Raw genomic sequence first — 10,838 nt, forward strand, 5'->3', positions numbered from 1 at the left:
CTTGGATAGGAGCTTTGTCCAGTAGCCCGACGGATTCGAGGAAGGGGCGATGGGCGATAAGGAGAGAGAGGTTGCGAGAGAGCTCGACAAAGAGGCACACTTGCTTTCAGCTTTTGAGCTTTAGCCGGTGTGAACGATGCGTATGCCCCAACCACAACGACGTGGTCGCAACTTGCTTTTGGATTATCTTCGCCTGCGACCGGAGGAGATCTAATCAAACGACGAGGATTGATCGTCCCACAAAATGGAGGCTCGAATAGTACAAATTTAATAGCGGAAGAGACAACAAACCCTCATCCTCCTTCCCACTCACCTCCGACGTTGTGGTAGTGGGGGAGAGTATTAGAAAGATACGCGACAAATACGACAAGCGAGACGACGAAGAAACGACGCATTACGGTTAGCCTTCGAATTAGGAATCGTTATTTTGGCTAGGGTTTCAAGATCGATCGGTCGTATCCGCTCAGTCTCACTTGCCTCATCTTCCTCCTCCCTTCACGTCGTCAGCGACGTAGATGCCTCATCTTCCTCCTCTAGCACTAACGTAAATGTAGAGCGGCTCCGGAGGAGGAAGAGGAGGCAGAGCAATGTGACGTTAACACAAACTCCTCACCTCCCCCCTCTTCCTCCTATGGAGTCGACGCAAACGCCTCACTACTATGTCTTATATTCCTTCTCATCATCAATGTTCAAATTGACAACGACAAGACCGATCATTGCATCATTGTCACCGGTTATCTTTTTATCTATCATTTTTATGTTATTTATGCACGTACTATATCTTTCATCAGTAAAACCAACGACGATATTAGGATAAATGAGATTAAATATTTTACTTCATCACTATAAAATTTTTAATATAAAATTTTTAAATCTAAAAAAATCAAGATAATAAAAAGATCTAACTATAATATTATAGATAATATGTAATTAACCCCATTAAATGTCTACATCTGTGCTGATAGCTGTTTAGTTTGTGCAGGCATTTAAGCTGAAATGAACCGATTCTAAACAGACGATACAGGATATGCGTCTCCCTAAAACTATGCATGTTAATGCCAAAATAACTCCATGACAGATAACTCTGCTTGGAAGATTTTGACATTTGTTTACACATCGTCATCAAGACACAGGAATAACAAAAACAAATATATAGGAGGAGAATTAAGATTCAAGCAGCTAAAAATGACCAACCATATTTCGACCAAATATAATACAAACGGATCTACAAAATTATCTTCCTACAAAAAACATTTTATGTTGTTGTAAAACCTTCAATTGAACCCATCGCTTAGCCTCGGAGCCGTTTTTCCATCATCTTGAACCTCAAACCTACTATGTTACAACAAAATATTCCTGAATAATGATACAAAGAAATTTACAACATTAAGATGAGAAAAAAGGTACCTCAACCGGCAAAGAAAAAGGCCCACAAATCTGCAAAGAAAAGACTACCCATCTATATCGCATAGAAGAATGAGAAGCTTGCGACTTCAGAAGATCAAAATTGCTTCAGATATAGTCGGGCTTTATAACTTGCAAAAAGCAGCATATCAAAGAGTCAGTGAAACATAAAGTCCCATCACCATAATGAGCCATCTCCACATTGCATGATAGATGGAAGATTTGTGTACCCTGCAATTGCATGAAGTGTTAACTACTTGAACGTGGCAATCCACCGTCTTCTCATGATGTGATATGAAGCAATAATTCGACCATCAAGTTCTCAGTGCACAATCTTAACTATGAACAGTCCGTGAAGTGATGCATCTGCTGAAGTTCTGAGATCAATGCAATCTTAACTATGAACAGCACTAAATAGCCTAGCTCTGCCAGGGTTCAGCAATGACTCTGACATTATCCATCCCTGCAAAAAGTAACAAAAACCTATGCTCACGCTTGGTTCTCAATAAAGTTTGTTCAGATGAATGCAGAAACGTTATGAATTATGAAAGGCATGAATGCTGGTCAGTTCATTGCCATACATTTATTTCCTACATAACAAATGCAGAAACATGTTAACAAGGATATCAGAGTTTTCATCCTCGTGGCTTTGTACATCTTCATAAAATTGTCACTTATGGGCATCTCTGATGCATATAGCATACCAACACTAAAGTGCAACATTAGAGCTACATGCCTAATTCAAAATGTTTGGGATTGGCCATAATATCTTTTGTGGTCTCTCAGCTCCGAATAAATGTTGCATTTTACGGCAACCACCCATACTCATACACCAGCAATTAGGATAAGAGACACAGGACTTGCGGAGTCCTTTTGAATATGCAATGAAATATCAGAGGAATTTGTCATCACCCCTGCATAACATGTATTCCATATTCCCATTGGAAAAAAAACAATTAAGAGAATGAATATACCATAACAGAGGTATATATAAAAATCGATTGAAGTGAACACCATCAATATCCTGATAATGACTATGGGTAATTCTGATGTCCTTTCAAAATATTCAAAATTGCTTAGTTTCTTTTTCTTTGATCTGACAATGGACTATCGTAAGTACTTTGATATTGTGATTACACAATTCATCTTTTCAAGTGAAGACCAAGGTTCTACAAGCCAGTTGTATATAGGTCGGTGTTTACTAGTCTAATGGTCAACCAACAAGACGATTGCAGATGATGCAGCCCAATATTGTTGTACTGTCTAGCAAAACCAATGCAGATGGTTCCAGCTTATGCAGTTGAATAATGTTGTACTCTCCTTCTCTCTCCCCTCCTCTGCCACTCCAGCCTCCACCTCCTTTGCCTCCATGTCACCTTTGACTTCTCGCTTCTGTCTTGACTGCAGTGCCAAGGGCATTGTCTTTCTCACTCATGTCTTACTCAACTAGCAATGCCTACAGTTGAGTTCCGCTTGAGCTCAGCATCCTCCACTCTCCGCCACTTCTTGTCCCCTCCTAATGTCATCTCCACTGACAGGATTGTGGGTTTTGGCATTGGTCAATTCTGTAGCAGCATCCTCGCCTCCTTTGTCACCGCCCAAGCGGCAATATATTCTCCAACAACATCTTCTCTCTCTTGCCTCTCTGCTTGGTTCCAACCAGTAATATCCTGTGTCGGCACTCGGTGTACTACTGTATGGTACTAGTATATATGAATCCAATTGACAACAGGTATCCGTACTAGACTGAGATTTAATCCTTGTCTAAGATAATCTAAAGTGAGGACCCAATCACTGTACGTAAATATTATCCAATCTTACAGAATTAAATTATGATTATAAATTGCTACTATGTCCAGCTAGGTTTAGATTGAATATAATCAAATGCGTGTTTAAGCAGAAAGGTCATAGCAGTGTCTAGAGTAGAACATCCCGAAAAAATGAGTGCACCTAAGCTACCATGAAGTAGCAAGTCTTCCATGCATCACCTGTTCCGCTGCTTTCCTCTTGAATATCGCATATGATGATGAAACAATCTTGCAAGACTCCACCATATGAGCAAGGAAGTTGGCATTTGTAGGAAGTATGGGCTCTTCATATTTTGATTGGTTAGAATTCCTCAGCTTTTTCAAAGCTTGATTTGTGTTTGACAATTGGATGAAATAAAGAAGAACATGAGCCTGTCATGAAGACACAATATTAATCAAGCAGGTGTTTCTGGCTAATCCACCATCAATAGCCCATACTCACATGAAAAGCTGCTTTCAATATATCATCTGATTTTGCTTGATCCTTCAGTAATGCATATATTTTGTCCTTTGAAGGGTTGTAGGACACCATGTATCTTTCCTTCTGTAGTTACACAGTGTATAAAGAAAAGAACAAATAATGCAACTTGGCTGAAAAAAAATGTGGGAAAGAAAATTCATGACACTAGTGTTGATTTAAAAAACTTGATAAAATATGTAGCAAACTGAAGCATGCATGTAGAACAATCATAAACATTTACATGAAGTACATTGCATCAAACAAATACCAAGAGCAAAAGGTAAAAATACTACCTCAAACAAGTGCTCTATGGCAATAAATGAAGTTGGCTCCTGGAATGCATCACAAAATCTTGGGCCTAAAATGCCAGCATGCAGAAGTAAATATAAAAGTTTAGACTTCTGAAAGATGGATAGAAGTACAACAACCCAGTGGTTGAATACCTAGAACAACTGATGTATGTTTCGACCATGGAGGACGAAAAATATTTTCCTTAGAATTTCCTTCCTTAAGTGATGGAACATGCCCTAGAAAATTGCAAGAATCGAACATTAAGTTGAGGTTAAAAAATTATAATTTTAGAACCAAATCACTAGCAAGGCTTTTATCATATAGCAAAATATTAGTTAAGCTTGTAGACTGACAAATGAAGACTATGAGAGGGTACTCAGCTTGATTTATTTAGTACAAACATATGTTTAGAAAAGCAGTTCAAACTGATACAGAATTGTAACAAAGAACATAACAAATAAGTATTTCTGATTATTATGAATGACATGGTTAGCCTAATGTCTAATTATTGTTTGGCAACATTCTATTGTGCAGTGAAATGTGGCCGCATGCTTAACCACATAAATAAATGCAGTTAGGTTACAACCTCACATAATATATGAAGCCACACTATTCGAGATAGTTCTACATGTTTAACATGACATAAAATGTGATTAAATATGCAGTCCACATAAGCAGAATGTGTGGCGACACAATGAGGGTTATGGTTCATTTTTTCTAATTACTATTATTCTTTGTATTCCTATCATCATTGTCATTAATATTCATCTAATATTTATTACCAACAACATATATAAAGCTGATCATATTGATCCTCTCTTGACCCTGCATTGATAGGAGCTCCATCTGTTCGGACTGCTCCTACTATTATGTTCATTATGTGCTTGTATATATGTGTCACCCTTTCTTCCTCTAGTTTGTTCTTACTTTCTCTTTTACTGGCCAAACTTCAAAATTTGTAAACCACGCCAAACTACCACATCACATGTTAAATCCTTTATAATGGTGACAGAAATTCAATTATATTTTAGAAGACTTGTTTGACCTACCAGTCTTGATGAAGGAATCCACTGCAACAGTGAATCTTGCTCTGTTTAATGTATTTAATACAACGGATTTCACCTGTTAAGATGGATAAAAGATTACATTAAGCATGTGTCAGAGATAACTCTTAATTAGAAAAGCAACATATGTAAACAGTAAAGGCTAACCAATACTGACCTCTTGATATGCACTAAAAACATATCCACATGACAAGAATGCAAATGAGGCCACCAAAGATGGGTTCCTTTTTGAAATTAAGATGCAGAGTCCAGTTCCCAACTGAAAATAATGCGAAATATATATGGTCATAGTAGTTTATAATGCATTTTTATCACAATGCTTAATAAAACATCAAAAACGGTGTATAAACCAAATGAAGTATTATGTGTAATCTTAAGAAAACACTATTCCTCTGAAAAAGATCTACATGCCTCTCTCTCTCATTTGTAGAAATCAATTCCCGTTATTGATAGTAACATAGGTTGAAGAGTCCGCAAGCAAAGGATAGTTTGACATTTTAATTATCCAAAATATCTAGCTTTTAAGATTGAGTTAAATGTCTTATAGCAGCAAAGTTAGAAACTGGAGATGCACTTATAACATGCAAGAATTAGCGAAATTCACAACATTGAACAGTAAAATATTAAAAAAGGTCCAGCTGAGATGCTTGGCACCTATGTTTTAAATACCAGACAGACCGGGTCTGGTCCAAAACCAATATGTGGACTATCAACTACCATCCATTCTGGTTCAGGGACCTTATATTAGGGTACTAATCAATCTCTGGTTTGGCACACAGATATACCACAACCCCAGTCCAGATTCAAAGTAGGGTAAGCTTGTCAAGAGACACAAAACTTCATTAGGAGAATCCTGAACAAACAAATTGAACAAGGTGCTGGAAATAAAATAAAATTTAAGGATCATCACAGCAACCCCTAATTAGATTCTGGAAATGAATGTTAAAGTGATTCCCAACTATCCATGTTTACCAGCACTATGTAATCTCCATGCCTTAAGTATCTCAATATTGTTGATAAACTAAACCATTATAGAATGTCTGTGACCTTGTCTGTGATCTGTCCACCTTATTCTTGAGGCAAGATACTTGTCCACCTGTCACAGTTTTATTTTCAGGGTTTCATATATTTGAGAGAAGTTGCTTCTGCACAAGGCTTTTATAATTCAAGCCAGGTAATGTCTTTCCCACCTCATTAGTTTCCTTTTTAATAGGTGATTTGATAAACCACTCGGATGGTAGCAAGGTCAAAAAAGCCTTGTAATTGAGGGAATTCTTAGAAGTGCCACCAGGCCATGGATTTCATTGGTGATTCATGTCGATTTTGGCTAGCTGGTAACTAGAATATCATCTTGGTGTCAGCATGTTGTTTTATGCCATCTTGAAAGTGTGCCAGTACTGTGTTTGCATATGAGAGAAAATCCAATGCCAGATGACATAAATTCCATGCTGATCCACATCAGTGAGACAGTATAATTAGTATCACCATTTTGAAGAATCTGTACCTTTTTAACGTATCTGTAATAATTAGATATCCCCTTTTCTCACAAAATGAAAAAGTAGATACTTTTAAGGATCTTTCTGGTACTTATCAGAAATTTATGATATTTTTTCTTTATAATTGTCTACCTGAAAATGATAAAAAGATTTACTTGTATTAAAGCATTGTTATCATTGAGAGGATCATTCGAGAATGGTTGATAGACATAGGTTTCACTATTTTTCTTGCTTTGCGACCTTCATTCTTTATAAAGTGAGACCTTTTTCATTAACTAAATTATGTAAGCTGGCATGCTTACTTGTCATCTGTTGTCATTATGTTGAAGCTGCAGATACCTTTAATAGTTAATAAACATAAAAATATAAAGCTTGTCAAATATCAGGATATGCCTATCATGTAGTCTCTCAGCAAATACCAAATGAGTTTTGATTTAAATAGTCACCATTGTTTCTTCCCTAATTCTGCAATTTAGATTGAGAATATAACAATTTTATTTCTAATATTTATGAAGCTAAAATGTTTCTTAGGTAACTACATTGTTTTTCACCTTCTCTCTCCCTACTAAATGACAATTTTGCTAACAGCTTGAAAGATTCAGTTGAGTCTTGAGAAAATGCTTTCTATAACTTAAAAAGTGAAAGACAAGTAAGACGATACTAGAAATGATAGCTGCATTTATTCATATAGAATTGCTTGTGCCAGGTAAGTGAGCATATCCTCGAATAACATACCAGATCAGCCATATTACCAACAGATTCTCCTTTAGCAGTAACATCTCCAATATTTTCACCTTTGGCATAGGCCTTGTAGATTGGAGTGCGTGTCGATGTTGATGTCACAGCAGCAACATTCTGTAAAGGACAAAAATTGGAGACATCATATGTCATGAACATCCCCAGGTAGAAGCCAGAAACTGAGGACATGAATTTGTTTCTTCAACCTTCACCACGTTAGCTGCACAAGCCAATGGCAAGAAAAGGTGTGGAACAGCAGCAGTTGCTAATTCTACCCCAGCACCTAACTCCATTAAAAGATCACCTGCAAAGCGAAGCTGCGGCAAATATCAATCATCAATCACTGGTATCTGTATCTGTCAATCACTGGCAAATATCTGTATCTCCATTAAAATAAAATTACAAGAGCACAAGAGCTTACCTGCTTTAGATCATAGTCAAACTTCTTTCCTTGTCGTGCAAAGAGCATTTTGCCAATGCGTCCAGCACCATCCTGAATAATACTGAATGTGGTTAAAAATTTAAAATAGTCTAAATGAAAATCAATTAAAAAAATAGAACTGACAGAAATTACAGGATAATAAGAGTAAGAAACATGCCTATGATCTTCTCTAGAGAAGAGGGGGGAGAGAGAGAGAGAGATTCATGCCACTAATCAAGCAATGAAGAGTATGGTTTTTTGCTTCGTAAGTATCTAAATATAAGTGCAATGGTTATGGTTTAAAATTCATAAGTATTCTATCAAATGGAACAGCTACATGCATGTGAAAGGATCAGCTACCAGTAACATCAACTGAAGTAACTTTATTATAGCTTGATTGCGATGACAGCTATCTAAAAAGCAGTTGCTTTCACCAGGTTGACTATAAGATCAGGAAACTCTAAAAAAAATTAAGTCAAGATCACAACATGTCAATAGGTAAAGCCAGTGAATTCCAGAACGGGAAAGCCAGATGTGGGAGGAAAACATCTACGAGTTGATTAGTCCCAAAAAGTAAAGGTCGAGCTTCAGTATTTGAGCAACAGTTGTCATTAGAATTGGATCTTACCTCAACAGTTATTTAAAAGAAAATTCATAATAAGAAGTTGTTTAATGAACAATTACTTTTAACAAATATCTTCTGCAGAGAAGATGAGTTAATTCATATGTTTATGCAGTGAAAGATCAAATGATAAAACTAAAAGAATTTCACGTACATACATAAAAATCAGAAGTAATGGAAAAAGCACCATGGATCAGTTGCTACGAAACTGCTCATAGGAAATGAAATGTTCATTGATATCAAATTAAACCTGTTAGCAAAAATCTATTTACACAGTCTGGGAAACAACTAACATGGTGTGCGCTTTACCAAATTCAAAATGGATGCAACAAATAAGCCTGCAAAATTGCATTGTACATGGTGGTCTACACCTGATCAAATAGATCTGGCAAGGACCAATAGAAGCTATTATTTTTTAGGACCGTTGAGACAAAAAACGTAATAAATGGGTGCAAGGCACTTTCATTAGGAAAATACGCATAACCTATATTATATCCATATCATTGCATTTAAAGTGGATAATGACCATAAGCTATACATGCAACATTAACCATTTTCACTTGCACAATTGAGGTAAAGTGGATATCTAAAATACTGTCGCTGAAATCCAAACTTCTGTGTTAAAAACACATAATGTTAGCTATTATTGTTATGCCAGAAGACGCAGATTTTTTTACCTTGAGTATCCAATTAATGGCAACAGCACCTGATGTTGCTCTATTTTTGGATACTCCAACGGAGCTCAATAGTGTCCGTGTCGCGAAAACACCCATGGCTCCACCAAAGAAATACTAATCAATAATGTCAATCATTAGTAACAAGGGGCTCAAGAAAAATAAAAAAAGATTCAAAATGAATCCTTCTAAATAATTTTGAGACATGTATAGAAAAAATTATTCATTTCAGAATGTTTCAGACAAAAAAGGTACCTTCAGAGCTCTCCAAGTCATGTATGGAACATATGAAGGGGTAACACTATCGGGAAAGCCTTCAGGCACTACATAAGATCTTACAAATGACATCAATTCCTGCACCAAAATGTAAACTCATGATGCAGGGATGACCGAGAACTTTGTCTTTGCTTAAATTTCTACAAGAAAATATAAACCAGCATTCATTTTCCTGATAGGTGCGACAGATATCCTATGCATACACTGCACAACCCAGAGTTTTCCCATGAATTAATGGATAATATTACATGCAATATCACATTACAGAACATATGAAAATTTAAGTTTGTAAATGCTTTCCTTTCCAGCGTCCTAAAAGAATTTACAAACTGGGAATACACAAATCGAAACTGGAATGAAAAAGATGACAGATCTTAATAACCTCAAACATTCACCTTCTTTTTGGCAAACAAGGGGCATTTGTGAAATAAGACACCGCATGTGAAGATCAAACTTAAATATACCAATATGTGTTCCTAATGAATATCCTTTCTCATTTTACAGGACACTCCTGTCGGTCACCCTTCTTAGGCTTATATATCTGAATTGTACTATAATTTTCCAATATATTATTCATGTTCCACATCAATTTCAGCAACAATGTCTTGATGGCATCATGTTAATTACCATCTCTCCTCTTGCTTAATCTAGTCAGTCCAAACTATTTGTTCTGTACGGTGCAACAAAAAGCAACCGTAACATGAAGGAGACAAAACTTCCTCCTCAACAATCTAAAACCGATGTTTTTTCTATGTCGCTGCAGGCATCCCAGGGAAGATAGGAAAAAAAATAATTCATGCGATTGGGAAGAATGAAGTACAAAAAAGAAAAAAGATACATTTTTTACCCGTTAAACGATTAAATCGCAAAGAAAATTGAGCACCGTCCTGGATCAAACAAGTAAGAGGAGAAAAAGGAGGCAATAACTTCTTCGGATATTCCAATTACACGATCCAGAAGCAACTGATAGACATCTCACCTCCAAGGGAGCCATCGGGCTCTGCATCGGCACGGCCCGGACGGCCGAGCCCCTGCGCGGGTGACCACCATCGTCCACCACGTAGCTCCACCTCCGCCCGTCGATCTCCTCGCAGCAGAGGACCCTGGGCGCGGGCGCCGCATCGAGGGCGAGCCCGCCCACGGGCGGTCCGAACCTGATCTCCGCCTGAACCCAATCCGCCTGCCGCTGCGGCAGAGGGGGGTGGGATCCGAGCGGGGCCGAGGCGAGGGTGGCCCGAACGGCGTCCCGGACGAGGCCACGGGCATCCGGGGCGCCCCCACGGGTCAGGCCCTGGGCGGAGCTGGCAGATTTCTTCAACGCGATCGGAGCCATCGATCGAACAAGAGGAGGGAAGGGATTAGATTAGGTGATGAAGAAGAAGAAGAAGAAGAAGAGGCTATGGAGGAGGAGGAAGAGAGCCTCGGTTTGATCGCGGCCGCATTTGGAAGGCGTGGGCGTGAGCGTGGGCGTGGGCGTGGGCGATGGCGATCGCGACAACAACCGAACATAGGAGCGGAGTAATAGAGGTGAAGAGGGTGGAGGGCGGTAGTGGGACTGTTGGGAATAGTGTTGCATGGTTGGCT

At 38.1% G+C, this 10,838-nt stretch overlaps 1 protein-coding gene across 6 annotated transcripts; it reads right to left on the reverse strand.

Annotated features, from left to right (window-relative positions):
• Positions 1-1,009: 1,009 nt before the first annotated feature.
• LOC103990787 (protein root UVB sensitive 6-like) lies at positions 1,010-10,838 on the reverse strand. Of its 6 annotated transcripts, XR_672166.3 has the most exons (15): positions 10,234-10,838; positions 9,234-9,332; positions 8,982-9,095; positions 7,683-7,754; positions 7,468-7,578; positions 7,259-7,378; positions 5,185-5,286; positions 5,013-5,085; positions 4,116-4,199; positions 3,966-4,030; positions 3,655-3,756; positions 3,393-3,584; positions 1,635-1,867; positions 1,408-1,535; positions 1,010-1,335 (listed from the first exon to the last, which is right to left on the reverse strand). XR_672166.3 is itself a non-coding variant. In XM_065160729.1 (13 exons), exons 1-13 carry the CDS (start codon positions 10,585-10,587, stop codon positions 1,799-1,801), a joined length of 1,557 nt encoding a protein of 518 aa, XP_065016801.1. In that variant the 5' UTR covers positions 10,588-10,838; the 3' UTR covers positions 1,010-1,798. The 6 variants fall into 6 exon arrangements, 2 of the variants coding, with proteins under 2 accessions (XP_065016801.1, XP_065016802.1); XR_010498313.1 differs by having other exon boundaries at positions 1,010-1,535; XR_010498312.1 differs by having other exon boundaries at positions 1,010-1,332; positions 1,408-1,867.

This window comes from Musa acuminata, chromosome BXJ3-7 (genome assembly GCF_036884655.1).
Source record: "Musa acuminata AAA Group cultivar baxijiao chromosome BXJ3-7, Cavendish_Baxijiao_AAA, whole genome shotgun sequence".
NCBI classification, from domain to species: Eukaryota; Viridiplantae; Streptophyta; class Magnoliopsida; order Zingiberales; family Musaceae; genus Musa; species Musa acuminata.

Coding starts and splice junctions, on each gene's coding strand:
- LOC103990787 (XM_065160729.1), bottom strand. CDS start 10,587: ATGGCTCCGATCGCGTTGAAGAAATCTGCCAGCTCCGCCCAGGGCCTG. Junction 9,333..10,233: donor GCCCGATGGCTCCCTTGGAG/GTGAGATGTCTA, acceptor ATTTTGGTGCAG/GAATTGATGTCATTTGTAAG. Junction 3,585..3,654: donor TATTGAAAGCAGCTTTTCAT/GTGAGTATGGGC, acceptor TCTTCATGACAG/GCTCATGTTCTTCTTTATTT.